This window comes from Nyctibius grandis, chromosome 7 (assembly GCF_013368605.1).
Source record: "Nyctibius grandis isolate bNycGra1 chromosome 7, bNycGra1.pri, whole genome shotgun sequence".
NCBI classification, from domain to species: domain Eukaryota; kingdom Metazoa; phylum Chordata; class Aves; order Nyctibiiformes; family Nyctibiidae; genus Nyctibius; species Nyctibius grandis.
In genome coordinates this window covers 54,979,353-55,004,125 of record NC_090664.1, presented here as the reverse complement: position 1 = coordinate 55,004,125, position 24,773 = coordinate 54,979,353, and the positions used below count along the sequence as shown (strand labels likewise).

Genomic DNA, 24,773 nt, shown 5'->3' with positions numbered 1-24,773 from the left:
AATTACTGCTTTCCTAGAGTGGAGCATCCCTACAAAGTCTTATGCTAAGCGTTCCTCTTAAGCATTCCTAAGAAGAGGGTCTTTTTTATTAACAACAAGAATCTTCTTTCACCCCAGCATCTATAAACAGAATAATCTATGCTAATGAAGAGGAAAGAAAGCTTAAAACTTTCAATGGGAACATTTATAGTGCATCAGTTTAAACTTCCTTCCATTTCAACCTTTTTACTGTGTGTATAATGCTAATTCCCATAGTGCTTGGAGACCTGAATTCATTTACACTGAATAAAGAATGCAAATTATTCATTGTAACTATATTCCCTGCTTCAATGCTGAATCTTTTATAAATGCTTGAGTAAATAACACAAAACCAATTAGATAATATGGTATAAATGTATCCAGCTTCTAACACAGAAGTGGTCTAGCTGATCTTGTTTAAATTGTTCTTCGGATATTTAAACTTTGACTTTAAGATTTACATTTTGCAGTCAGCTTCAGCATTCAATATGTCTGCAGCAATTAAGTACTTCCCTGTACGTGCTGTGAATTAAGATAGTCCATCTTTTCAGATTCCCACTGTATCATGCAAACAAAAATATCTAGTGTCCAGCCAGCATTAACCAGCCAGCATGAGCTACCTCAGAGTCTGTAGAGTTACTCCTGTTTTCAAAAGTTCTACAGATGCTCCAGTGAAGGCAGTCCAGATTCATGTTGCATTACAGGTTTCCCCTACACAAATTCTAGGTTATGCACAGCTTCATCACACTTACCTCTTCAAAGTGTCCCAAGAGCAAAATAGTTTTGATAATTGAGTCCTATTATTTGGAGCTTTTTTCCCTATTTTAGTTTGGATGGAAGAAAACATCTACTAATTAGGTGAAATGAGAGAATTTAGATAATTCCTGGCTAAAAAAAAACAATAGAAGACCCTGAAGGCTAGATCTGATAGTCCCACATCTTGACCCCAAGTAGAAATCTATCAATTCCTTATTCCTGCCCCACTCCACCCATTTACCTCACTCCATGAGTGCCTGCTGAGAGTGAAGATAGAGGACACCACTGGGAAGGCTCAAGTTCTACAACTGCTCCATATTTTTATGCTTCTGACGCATCACCTGCTTGATATTCCCTCGCTCTGTCAGTGCAGATGGAGTCCCAAAGGCAGTCCTGTCTGAAGGAAGATTCTGGAGCACACCTGTTGTATTGGCACATAACTGCTAGGAAGGCTGTGGGATCTCTCACACTGGAGGTTTTAAGAGCAGGTTAAATATCTGGTTGGCATGGCAAAGAGCATTACTGTGATGATCGACTAGTGAGATCGGTGTTCCAGTTTTGGAGATGAGCTTCACCAATACTGTTGCTGCCCCAGCCCAGGTAGCTGTTGCATTGATGGGAAGCTTAGTCCTCAGTTGTGCTGAAGTGGGAAGGAGAAAGAGCTGAATCCAGTCCCTGTCTTCTAAATCTATCCTATACCGTCTTGTCCCCAGTTCCTGTCTTCCTTAGTTCCTTATGCAACCCTCTGTCCTCCATTCACAACCCACCCTCCACGCTAGTAGCAATGTATTCTTGTCCTAAACTCTAAGGAACCATACACCAAAAGACACTTTGAGGTTCGGAAAGCTCAGATGTAGCAGCAAGTAATGAAATCATCTGCCATCTCTGTTTGTGGGGCCAGGAGACCCCAACACAACTACGAAGGGAAGAGAACTCAGCCAGGAACTCCCTTTTTCTGCAAAGACCTATTCCAGCCTTGTTTTCTCCAGTTCTGTCCCATATGAACCAATCCTTTCTTGGCTGTGCAATGAAAAATAAGCCAGTAAACATTTCATTTAGCACCTAAATAATAAAAAGTGAAGCCCAACTTACTTGATTTTTTGTTTGCATGCTGACTGCATGGCAATGAGTCATTGACATAGCCCCTAAAGATCTAAGTCAAGGATGGTTCCTCAAGATCTAAATGTAGGTGGTCTTAAAAGTGTGAGAGCCGTGCTGTCTTTAGAATGCAAAACAAAACAAGCACACAAACAAGAAGAAATATGCTGAGAATTAAAAATGAGGAATTTGTGCCTAAACCAAATGTGCTGTAGAGCTGCATTGATCTCCAGTGCAGGATCTGGAGAGATTTGCTCAGGGCACTTCACAGGGCATTGTTAAATGTATCTGCACTGCTATGAATCTCATAGCCTGTGTGTTCTTCTTAATAGTAAAGGTTTTATCCATCCCTCAGGTGCACACAGGCAGTTCCCACTGACACAGCTCTCATTGTCCCACATAATCACATCCTCACACTAGTAAAGCAGAAATTTTCCATAGGAGGAATCCTGCTATCAGTAATACCAATCAAGCTGAAGGGGGTAAAAAAAAAGCAAGCAAAAGGATTAAAACACTTCTTTTGTTCTTTTGAATCATATTTTTCCTTTACTGTTGCTGATAATGCAGAAACACAAACTGCTTTGTCCTGGCTTTTTTCTTGTTAGGGTGCTGTTATACCAGCCTCTGAGGTGGAATAAGAGTCCTTTGTAAAACTCCTGACTTGTTATTAAACAATGTGCTGGGAATGGCCAGCAGTGACCTGACTCGATTCAATCAGAAAATGTTTTATTTGTGCAGTAGTGACTGAAGAAGAAGTATGGGAAGACAGGTATTTGTTCTGGGAAACATCTAAGTCCCTGCTGAGTTTTGAATCCAATAAAGGAGGATGGTGCTGAAGGCAAGATAGGCTGAAGATTAAAGAAGACACGTCTTTCTGCACAGGTTGCTGGATAAAGGCAGCTCTGAAAAAAACAAACCCACAAACATTGGCATAACATCTTTTGTCATTAATATTGTGGTAACGAAAGCAAATGGAGGTTTTGAGGGAACCTTTGCTTTCCTGTTGCCCCTAAATTTACCTCTTTCTGTTTCCCCTTTAAAACATCTAATTTTTTTTTCTCATAGGCCTGAGGCAGTGTCCCCTTTCTTTCTTGTGATTACAGCCAGATTTCCTAAATCTCACATATTTTTTCTCCCAAAAGACTGAAACATTTTTTCTTGAAACAACATAGTCACTTTTTTTCTTTTTTCTCCCCTAACCATCTCCATAGGAAAGGAAGATATACTTTCCTTTATCCTTCCCTCTTCCAAGCTCCTTTGAACTGCCTTTTAATCTTCAATCTGGTGAGACTGCTGCTGCAGGCCTCTGTTAGTAAGAATGGAAGAGTTTGATTAAATGATTTGTAGAAACCTGTCAGAAGAAATGTAGAGCATCCATACGGAGCAGGTTTCATAGAGCAAAATGATCTGACACATATCAGAGCCTAGATACTGGGGATGCAGCAAGTGGGTAGGTGATCTGCATAATTAGTACTCATCTGCACTTAAAAGTCAGGTGGTATCTGATGTGATTAGAGCAGAGCAGACTCCAGATCTAAGGCACAGTCCTCCTTTCTGTCGTGAAGCAAGGGGAAAAAGAGCAAGTCCCGGGACAGGGCATCAACTAACTGAATTCATGAGTTCATGTCAGTGCTCCATTTTCCCCTTCATCTCCTGGCTTTCCACCTAGCCTAGTTAAGTCTCTCCATCTGCCACTTAGAACAGCAGAGCCTTAAATAATGATTCAGGCACATGGCATTTTTTAAACTTCATCATAAATACCAGTAATTGCACAGCACATGTTCGGTGGGTGCAATGGCTGTAGGTTTGGAGACAGCACTCTGTCTCACCCTGCGATAGTCCATAGTAAAGTTCTCAAAGCAAGGCAGGAATGGAAACGAAGGAGCTCTGTAAATAAGCACATATGCAATGAGATGGTCGTCTTTGAATACAAAACATCTAAAGTGCCTGTACTGCCTGAAATCATGTGAAGTGTCTCATCTCACGGACTCAGATAAAGGACAGAAACGCATTTCCTATTGATTAACCTTAGGCCAATGTCTTTGCTTCCCACTGCCTTTAGTCACCCCCCCTCTCATCTCATACCTGTATGGCTTGTTCTGTAGACTCTTTGTATAGAGCCTACCTAGCGCAAAAACCACAGAGGAGAGCAAAGCCCTCCTGAAGTCCTCGAACAACACCAGTAATTAAAAGTGCGCCCAGAGAGCTACATTGTTAAAATGTGGAAGGTTTCATAAGCTGCATCTGAAATAGTGGTATTGTAGCCTAGCAGTATGAAGGCTGGCAAGGAGTATTATTGCTGCCTGTAAATACATCACTGTTGGATAAACATGAGAAACTGAAGAGCTACTTACAATCAAGGACACTGTCAGTGCAAGAAGAAATGGGTATAGGCGCTCTACAGATAGACTTGTGAGTGGATATTAGAGGATGATTTCCAACCCACAGAGCAGAGGGGTCCAGGAGCAATGTAATAGGGGAAAATCTTGGAGTTAAACTAGAGTTTCAGGAATCTACGATCGACTTTTACTCAATGACTTGACCTGGGGTTTGGAGGATCAGGAGGCCACTTCCTGTCCTGTGCTTGAAATATATCCCTAGTGGTATATTTCTGTCATTGCCAAGATTTTAGCCATGAGGTAGTGTTTTTGGAGATGGACACTAACTTGTTTAAATTCTGGTAATAGACCTGCTCTGTGCAAGATTAGATCTATGTTGATGGACTAGCTAAAACTTGTCTGTGGTCTGTTCTCCTTTTGATGATGACAGAATGGCTTTGGGAACAGTGGAGCAAGCCTTGCAACTTTCCCAAGGTTTCAGAGGAAGGAAAAAAGTAAAGTTCGGCTTTACAGTTTAGACATGAATCATGCTCAGGAGTGCCATTTACTTCAGTAAAGAACACATCCTGAGTCATCTGTGGGAAGGAGAATCAGAGAATATGTTTTCAAGCCTAGATGTTTAGTTACCCACTACAAATGCACCTGCAGGTATTCAAGTACTAAATAGTTCAATTTCAGTTTTCATCCATGGAATCGCACATCTGTGTCCCTCACTAACTCCACTGTAGTTGTTCAGCACCCAGCTGCCTTCTCTTCTGTCTGATCTAACAGATGGATACTGCTGCTTCACGTTACTCTGCCAAGTAAAACATGAGAGAGGTGGAAAATCCCTGATTTGTGTCACCCCTAAATGGGGCAGGCTATGAATGATCCTGTATGGTCTTTCCTGAATTCCTGGCCAAATACTCAAAAATAATGAAATTTTTCATACCATGTTTTGGTGGAAATGAGGCCAAGGAGAGTGTGGATGGCAGCATCAGTGCCTCAGACGTTCTTCCTTGGTTTATCCACACAGTGTCTGCAAAGGTAGATAATTTAATAAACATGGCTAATTGTATGATTGTATTAAAAGCAAAAAAAAACATAACCCCTGAATTCCCTAGCTGGTAATTTAAATTAATTTTCTTTCAGATTTTTTTTTTGTATAATCCCACAAGGGGATTTTGAATGAGGACATACTGTGCACTCTTACATTTCCCAAACAGTAGCTCTAAGCCACATCAACCGCTATCACCTCGCAGCGTCTGGCTTCTGAAGTCCTAACTCTTAATTTGTGCAATCCAGCTGCAGTGGTCACCCTTCACAGAAAACATCCACCTTTCCACAGTCGGGACTCATTAACTACAACCTGTGTCAACGGCGCAATGTCTTAGATAAACCCCAGAGGACTGTAGCCACGTACTGTGCCCCTGCTACTCTAAAGTTAGTTTGTTATGGGGTACTAAAGCCTGAGCTGCAAGGTAGCTTCTACTAAAAGATACTTTACAGCCCTGTTTCCTGTTTGGTTCAGAAATAACTGACATCTGACCTGCATTTAGCAGAGCAAGTTAGAGCAGATTCCTAAATCTTTTTTCAACAAGCACATGCTGTAGTAAATGAAGTCATCTGTATCTGACTTTGTCATTCCTCTGAAAGTAACAGAGGAATTTTCTCCGGTGGAAGAGCTGATTGCCCAGTCAAGGCTGGAACCATATTCTTAGACTGGAGTATCCAGTGACTGGGTTTCTATTAACCCATATTTAACCATATAGTTAGCAGCCAGACAGTGCTGGGGACAAATACTGACAGTGAACAGAGTCAGTCTGGTCCTGCCCTGGGGATGTCCTGCCTGTCCTCCTGTTCTGTGTCGTGTTGGCTGCATCCTTCCAGCCCCAGGAACATTAATGCTTTAAGCCTTTGTGTCTAAACCAGGCAGAATGCCCTGTGTCATAGAATCATGGAGTCATAGAATGGTTTGGGTTGGAAGGGACCTTAAAGACCATCTAGTTCCAACCCCCCTGCCACAGCCAGGGACACCTTCCACTAGACCAGGTTGCTCCAAGCCCCACCCAGCCTGGCCTTGAACACTGCCAGGGAGGGGGCAGCCACAGCTTCTCTGGGCAACCTGTGCCAGTGTCTCACCACCCTCACAGGAAAGAATTTCCTCCTAATATCTAATCTAAATCTTCCCTCTTTCAGTTTATAACCATTCCCCCTCATCCTATCACTCCATGCCCTTGTAAAAAGTTCCTCTCCAGCTTTCCTGTAGCCCCTTCAGGTACTGGAAGGCTGCTAGAAGGTCTCCCTGGAGCCTTCTCTTCTCCAGGCTGAACAGCCCCAACTCTCTCAGCCTGTCTCCATAGCAGAGGTGCTCCAGCCCTCTGATCATTTTCGTGACCTCCTCTGTACTGGCTCCAACAGCTCCATGTCCTTCTTACATTGGGGCCCCCAGAGCTGGACGCAGCACTGCAGGTGGGGTCTCATGAGAGCAGAGTAGAGGGGCAGAATCACCTCCCTCGACCTTTGATTAAAAATTGGCTTGAACGCAGGAGAAAGAAGTTTTGAAAAAGACTTAGTGGAGCACAGATGGTTTCACAATGGGTTTGTTTTTAGGGTCTATGCACGTCCTAAACACCAATGGAAGCGGTTGCTTCTCCTGTTCACCTGAGCATTTCACCCCTGTCCTCATAATAAAGTTGTTATTCTCTTCCAGGCTTTCGTTCTTCCCTTGCAACTGCCCCTTGCATTTCCTGTGGGAATATTTATATTCCCCCAGGCAACTGCCACCAAGAAGCTCATTTTCCCTGCCAGCCTCTCCAGCTGCTTTTCCCATCTGTAAGCATTAGTACTAGAATATATGCAGTGATTGAACACGAGCATGCAGGGGAAACCATGAGGACCTCAGGGGAGGCCTTCCATGTGGATGAAAGCAAATAGGCCATGACAAGCACGAGCCTGGGAAATAACTTGCTGTTAGGTATTCTTCCCACTCCATGCCATTTATGGCTTGTCCATGAGCTTTTCCTGCCCTGGAAAAGACTAAAGGGGAAAATATTTTTTTAAGTCTTGTCCATGATTCTTCTTCCTGCTTGTTCAACAGTCATGGAATGGGAAGGACTTCAGCAAAGTGCTCTCAGATTTCTCCTGCCAACTGTTTTCAGACAGACTTTGGGACAGCAATCTTAATTGAACATCATTATTAATGGAATACTACATGAATTAATAGAAGGTTTCCAAGGTTCTTTAATAAAGTTATCATTTGCAATTATTTCCGTGCAGATGATTCAACTAATTCAGCTAGCTTTCAACCATGCTGGCACATTATTATGATTGTTAATGTTAATTGTTTGTGTCATGCTTTGAGTCAGAAAATAGTAGCTCTGCACATCCCAGAGGAAAAATACTGCTGTATAGATAGAGCGGAAAAAAAAGTGTGAATTAACAGAAAGGCTACTTTGAGCTTTACCAGTGCTATTTTAGAAACGTTTCTATATATCTCCATTTCTGAATCAGTGAGGCCACCTGTACAGAAAGAGTTGATGAGATTTTCTGCCTTTTCAGATCTCAGCATTTCCCAAATCAAAAGAATGGATTTTCTAATTCTCTGCTTTCTGTATCCAACCACAGAATTACCGTCATTTGACGGAAATAATTAGCAGAGTGTGCTTTCTCTACCAACAATCAGAAACTCTTTCTGCCCACCTCTCACACAGGCTGCAGTCAACTGCTGGAGAACTTTGCTTTTTTTACATTTGCTGCTGTTTTTCCTGATGCGGGAGCCTGGTTACGACACCTCGCACCCCAAGCAGTTCAGGATGCCGGTGGGAAGATATCGAGTCAGGGAGTGACATTTGGCCTTGAAACATGGTCTGTTCTCAAATCAGATGAAGAGGTCATTATGTGTAATTTCCCACCATGCACCTGGCTTTTGATTTACTAATTAGGAAGGCCCAAAGAGAAGTATGTTTGCTTGCACCTTGACTGCTTCTTTGTGTCTAACCTGCTGTGGAGCTGAAGCTAATGTTTTTATGGGGCTCTATGTGTGTGCAGTGAGTGGGAGGCATGTGCTCCCAGATCATCATCTTACCTGGTTTTGGCCAGCACAGCCAGAGACATCCTCTGGGACTCTCAACTCACTAGCACACACACACATTTTCCTATGCCATTGTCCCCAAATTCCTGTAAATATAAAACAGGGTACTTCATAGCTCAGTCTCCCATGAAAATATGCTGTTGCTTGCTACACTCTTCTATCCAAAACCTCACATCATTAGCCTTGAGGCAAGCGGCTGTTCTCTGAACAACAACTCCTGGCAAAACGTCCTGCCTGCCTGCCATGAGGACAGCTCTGCCCAAACCAGCTGGAGTGGCACAGCAGCAGGACTCCTGTGCCGCAGGCCCTCAGCAGAAACTCTTACCTTGCCAGAAGCAGTAATCTGGAGATCACTCAATAGCAGGTAAAGCACTGGTGCTTAAGAAATTATGAGAAGCCAGTAAACACTTTCACTTACAGAACCAAGGTGCTTCCAGAGGCAGTATCTTTTCTCCCTCCAAGTCAGACACTGTAAGTCCTTCTTTTCTATCATTTTCCTGGAAATATTTTTCCTTCTGCCTGCTCCTTCACTCAGTGTAACATACACTACCTGTGTCTGTCTGACACTACTTGCTGTATTTCAGGAGGATATTTCAGGCCCAAAATCTGCTGTTAGGCTCAGACAGAAGTGAAACTGCTGCATGAACTGTGCTAGTTCAGGAGCACATGTTGGAGATAGATACACTACCAACACTCATCCCAGCTTGCTCCCGCAGCCCACGGGGCCAGCAGTTTCTTGCTGTCCAGTTCCAGGCTTTCTATCCCTCCTCCCTGCAACTCCCAAAGGACAGGAGGGAATGTAGTTGTGAGGAAATGCCTCCTCATCCAGCCCTTGCGAGGGGAAAGGCAAGCAAAGAAGAGTAACCAACATAGACAAACATATTTTACCATGAATAACAGCTTATGAGCTCTTCATTCCATGATGTTAGTAGTATAAGCTATGGCTATGGCTTGGCCCCAGTGAGCATAAACCACAAAAGGAGTTCATTGACTTCTGTGAGAAGTTGGGGCCATCAGCAGGGTGATTTAATGGGATTAAATGTGGTCTCCGAATCAGGATTATCTTAAAACCTCTGACTGCCAGAAGCAAGGAGTTAAGAGCGAGGAACAACTAACAGTCTAGCTCCCCTGTTTCCCATACTGTCTTTTTACTGATCACCACTGGGGACTGAGGCACAGCCTACATGGCTCATTGGTCTGACTGAATATGGAAGTTCTTACGTCTTTATGTTATGGCCTCAATCCTTAAATCTGTTCTGAGTGAATTGCTACAACTTTTCTTATTCCTTCCATACTTGGACTCATGCACCAAGGAAGAGTTAGTAGGAGAATCGAACCAAGGCCTTGACCAACACTTTTTGTCTGAAAAGGATCAGGGCAGGATGATCCTTTTCAGGATCCCGTATTTGGGAAATATGGAAAAAGATTCTTTAATGGAAGTTGGTAGCCTCAGTCCATGGTATCTTGTGATGTGCCAGGCTCTTTGCCCTCCTGCGAAGGTAGCTCTCTGCTGTCTGTGCTCTCATTTTCCTGATGTTGTCACTGCTACAGTCTCCAAACTGTGATATCTCCCTACTGAGGGAAGAATAACCACAAATTTCTTAGCTTCTGAGTTGTGAGGGAATGCCTTCATGCCAATCACTGTGACTCTAGGAAAGCTCAATTCACTAAATTATAATACAGCTCAATACGTTTCAAATTTCACCTCCTCCTGTTTACAATGTGATGTGAATTCCTTTTCAGTGCTGCCTGTAAGGGCAGTTATTGCTGTTTCTGGAGCACAAACTTGCTTACTTTTTCACTCCACATAGTGAAGGCAATAATTAATCAAGGCGAAAGGAACTGTGTCATAGACGGCTGTTGTGACTCTAAGTTTAACAGGTTTTCAAAAAGGAACAGGTCATTTTTATGAATAACAGGAGCATTTCAGTTTAAATGAGCCAGGAAAAGACCTGTGGAGGACAAATTACCCCTATGAGTGTTATGAGTTTCTTCCTCAGGCTTTGAGATGAGTGAGTATGACAAGGTCAGCTTTGTCCCTTCACCAAACATTAGCTGCGCAGCAGGTCTCCTATTACTCACTAGCTTTGTTGCCCAATCTGGGACATGTCCTTCATTCACTGTCCACCTCGAACAACAATCTGGCCACACAGATAAACTTTATGCACAGGGTAAGCTCCTGAGCCCAACAGGACAGTCTCATGTGAACAGTGCCTGTAATGAGGGGACCCTTGGCTTAGTATCCCTCTAGGTGCTTTACTCATACTAAATAACGACAATAACATTCACCAGCAGTGCCTGTAAGTGAGAGCAGCTTTCTCCACGGCTGGCAAGAGGTCTTTCCCTTGTTACATCAATTGACTTAGCTGCAGTTGTCCACTGCTTTGCCCTGCAGCCTCCACACACTATATTAATCCTGCTGTTTCTCCTTCCTCAGTATGAACCTGACACAGTTATTTCTCAAGCTTTTCCTGCCCTTGGCTATGAATTGCATTACTGCCACTGTGATTTCTGTGCTAGTAGTTAGGAGACAGAAACAAACAGAAATCAGGTGCTCTGGGCTCTCTACAAACAAAACCAAACTTTGAGTCTCCAGTTGGAACTCTTACTAAAAGAAAAGGAAAGGGGGGGGGAAAAAAAGGAAAAGGTTAAAACCATTCTGTGCCTGGGGTCACGTCACTGCCTGAGCCATTGGGAAACTGTGGCACTTTCAGACTTGTGTTTCTCAGCCTGAGTGCTAGTGCTTCTGTTAAAACCCTAACTGCAATTAACACCAGCAGAGTAGCGGCCCAGACATCACAAAAGCAAATCCTGCTCCTCACCTGTTTGTGCTGCTTTGCCAAAGCAGTAGTGTGGTGAGGAGTGTGCCTGGGGAGAGACTGCAGCTGGAAAAGCAAAATGCTTACTCTATAGCTTCTTCTTTCTTGCTCTGTTAGCCCCAAAGACATGAAGCTTTTTAGCAGGTTAAAACATCTGCTTACCATCCGTGCCACACACAGTGTCTCAGAAGGGGAATGTGGCCATGTTACAAGGTTCCTGATACCCAAAGTATGGCTTTTGCTATAGGTAGTAGGACATGGGAGACAACTGTCCTTGTTTCACATCCAGAGCATTATTTGGCAAGGCTTCAGGCTTCATTTTGGGGCAATTCCACCTGATGGCCGCATTTATACTTAATTTCACACCAGGAACACATCTTCCCTCAGCATGTGTAGCTTTTTGTAAAGTAGGAAAGTTTTGATCATAATTATCTGTAGAACCTGGTAGTTCCCAGTACAGACCAGAACCTCTTGCTCTGGATGCTGAACAGACATCACTAAAAGTTTGCCTCTGTCCCAAGCATCTTACAATCCAAACAAAATTCAATGGCTAGATGCAGATGGGCAAAGAAGACAAAACGCTGTGAACAAAGAAGTAGTAAGTAGGGCAAAGATCATGCAGCCAGTAGGTGCTGAGGTTGTCTTTACGTTACAAGATGCAGAAGAGAATGTGATTTTGATGACTAGGCTCCTACTGAGAGGAAAAGCTCTCTTTAGGAACCAAACAAAAACTCTCCAACTATTGGTTTGATCCTATTTGTCTCTGTGGCCAGTCCAATGTCCTGCTATAAATCTTCTGGGAATAAGTTTTCTTCCAGCCAGATTTAGTGATGTTCCAGCATGTGGGATGGTTAAACTACATCTAAATGGAGGCATGCAGCAGGAATTATTTTTTTCCCCACTCTTTTATCTTCTTTTTGTCAAGAAGTACATTTGGGTGGCAAATGTGCTGGATCTGTTTTGTTGTTAGAGCTCTCAAAAGCAATTAATTTCATGCCAATAACTCTACAGTTTGACCTGAATTTCCTCAGTTTCTAGTCCCCTGCCTCCCTCTCCCCCTAGAAGCAGTATTTCAAACTCCTTTCTTAATCTGCTAATCCTTAACCTGAAGGTAGTGAATAAAACCTCTAGAAGAACAGCAGCTGCAGGACATTTATGTGCAGAAAAATCGACAGAAAACAGACCCTAATAGCAAGTTTCAAAGTCTGTCCAGAGCCAGATGGGTTCCCAGGGTTCAGTGTGAAAGGCAGTAGGTGTTGGTTGCCTAGTTTCTTTGAGAGCCTAACCATGAACGTTTGCCTTCTGTTCGAAGGAAAATTTTCAAAAAGTGAGACATGTCTCTGACATGTTCCCTGGTAGCACAGTTTGCACCGAAAGAAACGCTTTTGGGTTTTGTAGCCTCTATAAAAGGGAATGGATCTGAGCAGCGGGAGATTTGTTCTCCAAATTGACTCCAGTCATGAGTCACTGAGGCTCTCAAAACCAAACACCAATTTCATGCCTGGAGCCTGAGTTGTTAAACTCAGAAGCTATTTTAGCATTGACTTTGTAGGGTTATACCTCTGAGCATCTTTCTGTAAGTTGCGGTGTCTCATACGTGGGAGGTCTTCTATTTGGTTTTTTTTGCTGAATTGCTGTGAAACCTTTGAGAGATTTGTGAGGCTGAAGGACATAACAGAATTGCTTCTGGCCCTAAAGCTGAGTCCTAGGAAAGTGCGTTAAGTGTTTTATGATAACAAAACAGTGTTTGTTATTAAGAAGGCTGGTTTGTTTGTCATGCAAAAGACCTGAGGCAACAGCAAAGTTGGTTACGGGACTGTGCCTTCTCTTTTTGCTGTCAGTGGGATGAGCTCCAGTCAGCTACAGCTGAGCAGGTTTGAGACCACCACTTTCTGTGTTTGTCCAATGTTATTTGACAGCTTCCTTTGCAAGCAGGGGGACTGACATGGCAAACGCAGAATCCCAACCTGATGTTCCCAGGAAATGCACTGGCTATTTGAACCCCTGTGGAAGTGATTTTAGTAACTGGAGTGTTTTGTGTTTAGCTGAGAAAAGAGCATTTAATTGCAAAACTGCAACTTGGCCCTCGCCTTTCTTTACCGTTGCACAAAGAATGAGAAAACGAATGATCTAGTCTCAGATGACCAAATGAGTAACTTTCTGTCTTTCTTCAGTGATACTTTGGTTGCTAGCATCAGCAACACACACTGGCTGCCTCCTGGAGCCATTTTCAGCAGCAAGCACTATTTAGGATGTCCCCTTTTTTGTTTTATGGCATTATGTCCCATCTCATTGTAGCTCATGTTTTACACTGTGCTCATATTTTACATTGCATATGAAAAGGGGCTGGGAAAGGACAAAAAACAGACAAAGATATTTTCTGGTGGAGAATACACAGCTCTACCTTGAGAAAGCTTGGTACAGCCACCTGATCTCGACACTGGAAACCAGGCAGTCCATGCTCTCCTATCACATTAATGGGTTTCAAAACTTAACTTCACACAGGTGAGCCTGTTCAAGAGATTGGCCAAATGTAAACTATTCCAGTTTTGCCACTCCAGAGCAGATATTTGTCACCAAATCTCCTTCTGTGAACAATGCAACAGAGTCTAGTACAGCCTTGTTGTTTAGGGGCTTGTCAATTCTATTTGACATTATAATAGAGCTGATGGGATGGAGGGGAGCAAAACTGATACCCAAGGATGAAATGACCATTTGAATATTTGGCTCTTTCCAGTAGATCCTGTTTCACTTGCTTGAGTTGATTACTGTCAGAGGGAGCTCCTCATGTTATCAAGACAAACTGTTGTACATGGCTTTGCAAAAGTTATGCTGTGTGGTTTCTGGGAGAAAGGTGCATAGCAAGGAAAAGAAGCACAGATTTTGCCATCCTCCTGTTACTCTTTTATATTTATGCCATTTATTTGCATTGTGACTACACTGCAAAATCCAAGTTCTGGCTTTGGCACTGGCTGTGCAGTTTACGCCGAGAGCCAGAGAATGGGCCAGACCCAGATATGCTTCCTGGTAAAGATATAAGCTACAGACAGCCTCATAGTCTGTTACTGCTGACCCAGTGGAGAGACGAACCTCCTGTTTCATAGTGTAACAGAGATAATGGATGAGGATAAACCATGAGGAATTTTGCAAGTGAACAGAATTAACTTGTTTATTTTATATAGTCATTAATGAGTATGTGTATATATTCACCACATATGATGATTTAAATGTATTTCCCTGTTTAGGAGTATCAGATGCCTGCGGAATATTATCCACTGGAACTTGATCACCACATTCATCCTGAGGAATGTGATGTGGTTTCTACTTCAAATGATCGATCACAACATACATGAAAGCAATGAAGTAAGTGCTTGGAGGTAGCATGTCTCTGCCATGTAGTTTGGGGGCAGGCAGGGATGCTGAATTTGTGCAACTGATGATAGAAATGTTACAAAGGACACCTATCCACCTGCTCAGAGTGACTTTCATGTAATTTCAAAAAGAAAAAGAAAATGAGCTTAGATCTGCTAAATTTTCATTTATTTTCTCATTACTGAATGTCAAAAGGGTTTTTTAAAGTAAAAATCCTGCCCAAAACCTTCTCTCTTATCTTAATTGCCCATACTTTCCACATTTATATACTGTGAGACACAGTATTGTGCAAGACACTAAATTTGGTGGTTCTTGAACATTTTTGCCAGAGCATCTTGCAGTGATGTGCACCTGTGTAGGGAAAGCGTTCATTCCAGAGGGCAACATCTCCATGAACAGGGTACGGAAATAATTGAGTTGGCTGTTGAAGCTCTGAGTCAGCTGCTTTGTCTGATGACAGTGGGCACCTTGCTGCCTAGAGTCGGTGGGACTCCCAAGAAAATAAGAAATAGGGCCTGAGACAGTACAATTTTTGCTTGTTGATATCTTTGTGGGGTTTTTCTAGAAAATTCCATTTTTCTGCTAATCCCTTCTTCACTGTGCTGGCCTTGAGGATGAGGTTCTCTGATATGGGCTGCATCCAGCAGCAACTCCCTGTCACTGAAAGGGATGGCTCAGTCCTCCAAGGACCCAAACGCTTCACTCCAGCTCCTGCTGCTGCTTTTGCACTAGCTCTGTTCCTTTTTTCGATCCCTTGGAGAGGACTGAACCCTTGGAGACTGAGCTCACTAAACTGGTGGAGAACTAACCTAGCCAACAAAAAAAGCAAGGAGGAGTTTTCTGCTGGCATAGCTAAGTCAGCTTTCTGATGGGTAACTGAGAGTCAGAGACAGCTCAAGGGACCAGACAGATTCACACAATAAAAAATGGGAAGGCTGAAGGGGGCAAGAAGTGGGGCGTCTTCTTTGCAAAGCATTGAACACTCTTGAGAAATACAGCATGTCACCATGCTCCCATTTCTCTTACTTTCCATGTTATTTCTTATTCACTCAAGTAACCCCCAACTACAGATGCTTGTCTGAGTGAGGACATTGAATGTAAGCACGGCAATGCCTCCCTTTGTTTAGTCACCCAGCAGCCCTGATAATACAAGGATTTCAGAGTGGATTAAAAGCATCCACTCCAAAAGAAAAAGCATTTTTCTTTATTTGCTTGGGGAATAATTCTGCATTTCCTTGGCAAGTAGTCCTTTTTGATAGTCCCTTGGCAGAGTTTTTTTACTGTTCTCCTTCCCTTGTGAGATTCTTACCGTGGAGTATTCTCCTTTTAGGGCTGTTCCCTGATATTTACCTCCATAATCAAGAAAAAAAGTGTGCTACAAACACACATGCATGCATATACATTCACACACACCCTTCATACTCTCTCTCTTTGGAAAGCAGGTGGACTAAAGTGCCTATAGATTATGAGCTGGATCTATAGCTGGTACCAGTCAGTGTGGCTCCACTCATGTAGGAACTGGTCCTGCAGAAATTGAAAACCACCCCAGGAGCCTGGATGGCCATTCATTTTAATGTCAGCTGGGCACTCATCATCCTCCGTTAACTTTTCAGATGTAGGATTTGACATCTGAATTTTAATCCCATACTTCAGGAAAACAAATAGAGAAGTCATTAGTACCTAGATAAAGAAGTTGTCTATGCATAACTCTGTATTATTATTCAATCAGATGCTCATTTGAGAAGATGTAGCTTCTGTTAATTCACTGTTTGCTTTGTCTGTGTTTCTGACATTTTCAGGCTACAGAAGACGGTGGTACATGAGCTTTGTTGTTGGCAGTTTTATGCTGCATGATTTACTCTCATGACAATACTACAAATCTTAATAGAGTTTTTTACAGTTATTTAGGAAAAATCAGTTGGAGTCAGGCACTCAAATGCCTTTTAAAATGTGACCACAAAGTGCCAAGGAAAATATAAACCTGCAAATACAAGGAGAGATCCTCACGTGCCTCAGTCTTCATTAACTCATCTTCTCCCTGCAGAACACTGCAGTGTTTTGGGGAAGGTGCTTTATACAAGCTTAGTGATAACTTTGTCGTGTTCTTATTGTGGTATAAGTCAAAGTCAAAATAACACCACCAAAATCAATGGGAGCAACACCATTTATGCTCGCTGAAGATGTGATCTCTTCTGTGCTGATCGGTGGAGATTGAATAATACAGTTACAGAAGCATCAAGGACTCAACGTGGAAACGTTTTGCATGAAGTTATAGTGCTTAATAAATCAAGGAGGGGAATTGCTGAAGTTGTCTGGGGCCTTATGGTGGATACATGTGGGGATCAAGAATCCTCGGTCAAATAAATGAAAAGGTATAAATTAATGAGTTCTGCTAATTGGGTTTATTATTCAATAATAATAAATCCACAATTCCAAAAGGAATTGCTCAAAATTCATTTTATTCTGGTTTCCTATGGAAATGATGCAGAGGGAGTTCTCACCACCGTTATGTGTATTTGTCTGTATCTGTCCCAGTATCTTCCCAATCCACTGGCCAGTTCCACTCATTTCTGACACAAGAACAACAGGCTCAGATATAATTATTTTTTACAATTCTTCTGAAAATGGGCAGCTGTGGAGAGGGCAAAAACTGTGTAAGTGTTGCAAATGAGGGAGAGAGGGGGAACAAGAGTTTAGACTTTATAGCAGAGCATTTACATGAGATTGAGACCACAGGGAAAGATTTAATTCGTGCTCATACCTTTGAAAAATCAAATGTGAGACTTAAAGTCTTTGGAAACCCAGTCTTACTAGTTTGGGGGTCAATCAGGAATGGAGCCAAAATATTTTACGGTGTTAACCAAAAATAGGGTGTTTTTTTTTGCTTGGTGGCTTTGTTTTCCTTTACTCAGGCCAAAAAGAGAAGAAAAAGAAAATTTCATTTGGTTTAAAAAAAACTTTGACAACAAAATGTTTCATCTTCTTCTGAGTTATTTTGGGTTTTAATCCTATTTAATGAAGCCGAACTAAATTTTTAATCTTAATAAAATAATACAGAAATGAAAGCTTTAACATATCCAAAAGATTTCTTCTGTTTGTTTCAGCTCAGTAAACAGAGTGATCACAGCTTGTGAATGGGCTATCATTTTGTAACTGTGTTTCATGTCCAATAAATTCTTAGTCCACAGGATTTTGCTGGGTTTGATAGTGCATCTGCTGCTCTGTTGGCTGCCTACAGATTATCAATACCTCATGCATATGAAGTCTGAAATAAAATTAACTGATGGTCAAAAGTTTCAAATACTTTAGTAGAGTTAATTAAAAGGCTGGGGAATGGTGAGACCAAAATGACATCAATGATACTAGCTAACATAGGTAATTAGTGTCATGCTTCAGGGAATACACTGAATGCCTGCTTGGTCACAGAGACATTTTCCCAGACTTCTGTGTGTGGCACTATGGAAATTACCATCAGCAGTTACTTGTGATTTATTGATGTGATGTTACCATCTGCCTCTCTATAGCTAACTGCGTATTCCACAGCCGTGCTCTCACTGCACAGGCGTTAGCAGAAGATGCCTTTGCTGATACATTGAGCCTGACCAAAAATTCGTGTTGAAGTTATGGCAAAATTCAGAGGTGATGTGTGTAGTGATGTGACTTACAGACTGAAGCACCAATGGCAGGAACAGAGGAAAAGAAGCAGCTGATAAAAGCATATCTTTAAAGTAAAATATATTTTTAAATATCAGTGGTCCTTCTCTTCAGTGCAAATGAAGCAAGACTGTAACATTAACTTCTATCTTATATTTTCTTTGAATTGCTCAGCAGGTTGGTTGTACTGCCTAAGATATGCTTAGACTCTTATGTCATCTTTGGGTATGACCCTAGGGTATGGCTGTACCTCTCTGAAAGATCATCTGCAGTCAAATGACCTCCCTCCTCTTGTCTTCTTTCCACACAGCTTGCAGACTGCTGGTGTCTGCACCATTTTGCCATGGTCTAGTTGACATGGTGGTGTCAGGGCAATGGTTGGACTCGATGATCCCAGAGGTCTCTTCCAACCTGGTTGATTCTGTGATTCTGTGAATGTGCTTTATGGCACGTTAACTTTCCAGACATGCTCATATACAGGAGACCCTGCATGTTGTGGTCAAAGCCAAGCCTCAGCAGAACGTCACAGACATAGCTGTGAGTTCCTGACAGCACCTAAGCTATTCTGATTCCAAGTCACAGGTATAGATCTGCATCCTGTGAATGAATTCTACCATTGATTTTTAAGGGAATAACAAGATATAGAATTTTTCAGGTGTTCTCACCATGATTTTAAACTATTCTTTTCTGTTTCCTTTCCAGCCCTGGTGTCGATGTATTACCACTGTCTACAATTACTTTGTGGTGACCAACTTCTTCTGGATGTTTGTGGAAGGCTGCTACTTACACACTGCTATAGTGATGACTTATTCCACAGATAAGCTGCGGAAATGGGTCTTTCTCTTCATAGGATGGTGTAAGTGCCTTGTGTGTTTAAAATGGTGTTATGGTGTACCTGGCATTAAAGTGATAAAGACAGGAGCAGCAAGAATAAACTTCCCACTGTGAGAATAAAATCCCACTGTGGTGCAATCTGACGTTCAAACCTAACTTTGTCAGAACAACATGAGGTCAGGTTTTGTTCTTCACTGTGGTGATGACATAAAGCTAATAGGTTATTGCTGGATATATCTTCTTCGTTTAGATCCGCAGGCACCTGGTGTTAAGGAAGAAAGAGAACTCCTAGGCTTAGCATTTTGGGAATGCAGCCGTTCATACCATGTCCCTTTCACTTCGATCATCAAAGCAGCGATCACAACCCCTTATACACTGCTGCTCAACATGGCATGAAATGGAAAAGGCACTGTCCATGCCCTGTGGACCACTATCTAGCCTCAAGAGTCAGATAAGACAGTTCTAAGTGAGGAGCTGACTAGATGAAAAGCCTAATTATCTGTGAGTCCAACCTTACTGCTGTCTTTTAGACTGCTAAGGGGTTTGTTCCTAGAAAACAGCCCTTAATGGAGTCACGTGTCACCTTTATACCATCCTTGTGGCTACTCAAATACAGAAAAATAGCTCATTGCATGCTGTTACCTCTCTTCTACTGTGTCAGCCTGGGCTACATCACTATAGGCTGGGAACCAACTGTCAGAGTAGCAGTCCTGCTGAAAAGGATGTAGGGCTTGCAGTGGATGCAGGCTGAGGATGAACCATCAGTGCCTTCTCATCATGAAAAAGGTAAAACACATACTGGGCTGCGCTAGGAGTGTGGCCAGAAGAGTGAGGAAAGTTACTAATACTTTCTACTCAGCTTTGGTAAATCTGCCCTTGGAATACTGTGGTCAGTTTTGGGTCTCTTAGGTCAAAAGGGATATGGAAAAACTGAATATTATGCAGTAGAAGGCTACCAGTATGATCAGGGGTCTAGAGGACATGACCTGTGAAGTGAGGCTGAAGGATCTGAGCTTATTTAATCTGGCTAAGGAAGGATCTGTTAGGTACCAGGAATGATTTGAAGGATAATTACAAAGATGATGGAGACAGATTCTTCTTGGTAATAATAGGTGTTATGAGAAGGGGCAATGGCCACAAATTACAGACTGGGAGGTTCTAGTTGGACATTAAGAGAACACAAAATTTACCCAAAAGGTAGTGCAACACTGTAACAGATGACTTAGAAGCTGTGGAACCTCTGATGCTGGAAGAATTGAAAATTCAGCAAGGCTAAGCCCTGGCTGAGGTGAGCTAGTGTTGGTAGTTCTGCTTTGAGCAGGAAATTGAACTGGATACCTTCAGAGGTCCTTCCCATCCAACATATCCATGATTTGAACTTGGCCAGGAGAGATTTAGCAAGAGAATCCCGCTGTGGGCACCTTGTTTGCTTGAATGCAAAACCTGGGGCCAAACAGAACTAGTGAAGCTGGCAGTTCTTTTCTGTTGAAAGAAGAAAGGTAGAAAAAAGTCACAAATATTTTCTTTTCTGAAAGTAGAAGACATTTTGTTCAGAAATGCCTCTTCCTCTCAGAATTGAGCAGAAGTAATTGAATTGCAGTTCTGAAGGCAGAAGCAGCCTTTCAAACAAAATATGTTGTTCAATCCAAAATCAAATGGGAGGAAAGAGGAGCTGTAGTAGAAAAGAATATGTTTATGTGGGGAATTGATTCAATTCAATTTCTTTTTCAATATTTTTCAATTCTGTCACCAAACTGGAAAATCAGCTGCTCACACAGCTCTCCCAGACCCCCTGACTGGTTTGGTCCCTAGTATTTTCCCTCCCTGCCTCTCTCAGAGTCCACTGGGTCTCTGGTTACTAATGTGGGAGTGGTGTGAGATGAATATACCTTTCCTCTCACCCTTTTGGGTGCTCAAATCCCTGTTCTTCGCTTCACAAGGAAAAATAAAATGTTTTCCTCTAGGAGAAAGGACATGGCTGTGTTTTGTGTGTTCATGCCTAGCAAGAACCCAAATGTGCGTTGTGATTAACTCCTGATTTTCTGCTGTTGCAGGTATTCCTTGCCCAATCATCATTGCCTGGGCCATTGGCAAACTATATTATGAAAATGAACAGTAAGTGATGTTAACATTTGTGTTTATGTGGCTGTCTAAATAAATTAAGAAATGCCTGCAGGCTGAACTGGTAATACAGAAATAAGGCTGATTGATAGGAAGGAGGAAAGCTCGAATCACCTCCATCCAAATCCAGACCATCTCAAATTTCAGAGCACAACTTGAGTCAACTCTTGAAAATACCTTTCCCAAATATCCCTGTCCAAGCCCTGAAGCTCTCATTTGATAGCTTTATACTCCTTCAAAGGGAGTTTTGCTTGAGTAAAACCTTGGTAAAAGCTTTAGCAGTTGAGTGCTAAAGGATTTAGCCTTCTGGGTGTGCAGAATTCAGTTGACTGCCAAGAATAGTCTTATGGCTGGAATTTTTACATTTCTCTTTCTGGCTTTTCCAATTGGAAGCAGTTAGTGCATGAAATTGAAAAATATGGAAGATAAAGAGGCATCTATGTTTTGGGAATTTTTCCCCCAAACATCGATACTGGTCAAATATAGCTCAGCTTATACTTTCCTACTAGTGTTTGGATCAGTGTCTATTGTATGTTACAACTCCCTTCCCTAACCTTAAAAAATTCTTTTCTCCATGAATCTGTTTTTCGTATGACCACGCTGTTTGTCTGTCTGTAGCGCATCTGATTAAATGTAAGTGTCTACCTTGTAGGTGTCTGCATCTGCACTAAACTGTGGTCTCTTATGATCAGCGGTGATCAGTCAAAACAGTAAATGCAGTCTGGGGTGCATTTCATCTCCTCCGGAAGGAAATGGCCAAAGTAGGTTGGATGAACTAGACGTACATGCACTATTTCTCCTGACTATGAGGGAGATGGATAGGATGACTGGCTGAGCTTTGGGCATCCATTCTGTAGGCATGAGAGGAATTCTGTTATGCAATACTAAGTTCCTCTTCTCTGCTCTTCACAAACTTTAGAACCCTTGACCAATATCTCTTCTATATCTTTATGGTGACTTTGAAGGTGATAATCTGATCTAATTCCCAGGAGTTACACATATCGGCAATCAGACAGACACCCTTTCACTGAGGGAAAAGTTTTGTGTGATTCCATCTCTGCCTACAGTAATTATACAGGAGAATTAATACTGTAGTCTCAAAATGGCAAGAAAAACTTCAGTTGAAACCTGTTCCTTGGGTGTCCAAATCAACCAGCCCTGGGAGATCAGCAGATTTCTGTAATTTCTGTTTTCACAGACTTCCTTGTTTCTGGATGGGTAAAGGATGACAACATTCTGGGTCTGCTTCATGGTCAGGTTCCTTGTAAATTTTGCCTTGCACAAGCCAGGGCAGCATGGCAGCTGTCTCGTGCTGAAGTAGGACTTTCAGCTCTACAACTAGAGCTGAAGGAACTAGTCAGTTTAAACAGCACAAAATAAAATAACCAAAACTTCTGTCTGGAAACCTGCAGAGGCAAAACACCGCATGCTTTAATAATGGCGATGCACATTAAACATTCCTGTCGTGAGTTCAACACCAAGGTTTGAACACCTCATTTTGGAAGACTGCTCATCACTCCCAAAAGAAATAATGGAAAGTAGGGTCCCTGATAGAAACGTACCATAACGTCTGTGATCACACTGCACACAAGGTGGCTAGCTGGAGAAACCACTGCATCATCTGTACCAGCGCCTTCTTTCACCATCCTTGTATACCTGCAAAGTGAATGCGAAAGAATCTCCCCTTAATGTATCATAGAGAGAAGAAAGACATGATATGTTTATGCAGGTATGTGTGCTACCTGTTACCAGCAAAGGTGTAACTGGCCAAGATCTTGCACAGCAAAATAAAGGGGGATACAAAATACAGTCAGCAGGGCAAGAAAGACAAAGTGATCCTGTTTGGTGTGCAGAGTATCCAGGCTGTTCCTGTTGAGTCTCTATGCTCAAGCTCTCTGCCTTGGGTGGGTTATCCAATGGAGCTTGTGCTTTTAAACCATGTCATGGACAAACCTGTACACGCTAACTCATATACGTCATTTGCCTCACATGCTTACTGATAAGGGAGCTGCCTGGTTTCTCTTGGTAGACCCAGACAATTAAACCTAACATCTTGGGATGTTTTCACCTTTGTGTCTTTAATGCTGGTGTTTGCCTTGGAGTGAAACATTCACACACATCCCCACTGCACATCATAGCTACTCCAAATGCATTGAGAAAGCCCTTTTGGCTCCTGTCCACCATAGTGTGAGGTGGAATGGCCTGGAGCCTCAGTGTTGTGCTCACTTGGGGCCAAGATTCATGTACTTTATTCTGCTTGAGAAATCAGGACTGGATGCTTCAATAGTGACATTCCTTTGATCTAGCACATGCACCCAGGCAGACAGGCAGAGCTCCTGTAAATGAAGAGCTGATAAGGGCATTGAGCTGATAAGGGCATTAAGCTGTAAGGCAAAGGCTGTTAAATGAAATCTGCTTTTCACATTTGTAGTAATGATGTCATATGGAGGGGAGACTCAGTGAAGTCAATGAACTGAAGCAAAACAAGAGAAGAATAACTTGCTGAGGGCCTGTCAATTGTGCCACTGTGTGTGCCACACAATTGTCATAAATTGTGCTTACAAATACCTTAGGGGCGGGCATCAAGAGGATGGGGCCAGACTCTTCTCAGTGGTGCCCAATGACAGGACAAGGGGCAATAGTCACAAACTGAAACATGGGAAGTTCCATCTCAATATCAGGAAAAACTTCTTTACTTTGAGGGTGCCAGAGCACTGGAACAGGCTGCCTAGGGAGGGTGGGGAGTCTCTGTCTCTGGAGATATTCAAAACCCACCTGGACGTGACCCTGTGCAACGTGCTCTGGGTGACCCTGCTTTGGCAGGTGGTTGGACTAGATGATCTCCAGAGGTCCCTTCCAACCCCAACCATTCTGTGATAAATATTCAGTCACCTTCTCAAGCATCAAAGCATGGGATGCTTCAGATAGCCCCTGCGCACTGTCTCCTGACCTGAGGAAAGGAGCAGATCCTGCTAAACAATCAAACTGAAGCACGTGTACGAATGCACCTACATGTACATGTGTGTGAGATGTGCACACGTGTGTATTTAACTCACTTATGGTCTATTTTCCTCTCCAGTCATCAGCCATTGGGACAGTTTGGACTAAACTTTGTGGCATTTACAGAATACTTTCTCTGTGCTGGGATAGTATAAAAATCATGCCTTTGATCTGAATTCTGTAAGTGTGTGCAAATATAGACAGATGAGAGAAAACTAATCCCTGACTTTGAGAAATAGTGCTCTCAGGATACTGGAGCATCTCTCATGCAATGAGAGGCTGAGTGAGTTGAGAGTATTTAGACTGGAGAGGAGAAGGCTCAGGGAGATCTTATCAAGGTTTATAAATACCTTATAGGAGGATGGGAAGAAGATGGGGCCAGACACTTCTCGGTGGTGGCCAGTGACAGGCCAAGTGGCAGTGGCACAAACTGGAACACATGAAATTCCATCTGAACATCAGGAAACAACTTTTGCTGTGAGGGTGGTAGAACACTGGACGAGGTTTGCCAGGGAAACTGTGGAGTCTTCATCCTTGGAGCTCCTCAAAAGCCAGCTGGGCACAGCTCTGAGCAATCTGTTTCAGCTGACTCTGCTTTGAGCAGTGGGGGTGGACTAGACAATCTCCAGAGGTCCCTGCCAACCTCAGCCGCTCTGTGAGAGCCGGCTGCTCTCCCCAGTCAGCCTACCT

The 24,773-nt window shown here is 42.6% G+C and overlaps 1 protein-coding gene across 2 annotated transcripts in view; it reads left to right on the top strand.

The window, feature by feature from the left end:
* LOC137665518 (corticotropin-releasing factor receptor 2) overlaps nucleotides 1-24,773 on the top strand; it is a 70,285-nt gene that overhangs the window by 7,442 nt on the left and 38,070 nt on the right. For both annotated transcript variants that reach the window (XM_068404641.1, XM_068404640.1), the window contains exons 2-4: nucleotides 14,348-14,465; nucleotides 18,831-18,984; nucleotides 21,017-21,077. In XM_068404641.1, coding sequence (XP_068260742.1) covers nucleotides 14,348-14,465; nucleotides 18,831-18,984; nucleotides 21,017-21,077 — 333 coding nt within the window. The remainder of the gene's footprint in view (nucleotides 1-14,347; nucleotides 14,466-18,830; nucleotides 18,985-21,016; nucleotides 21,078-24,773) is intronic.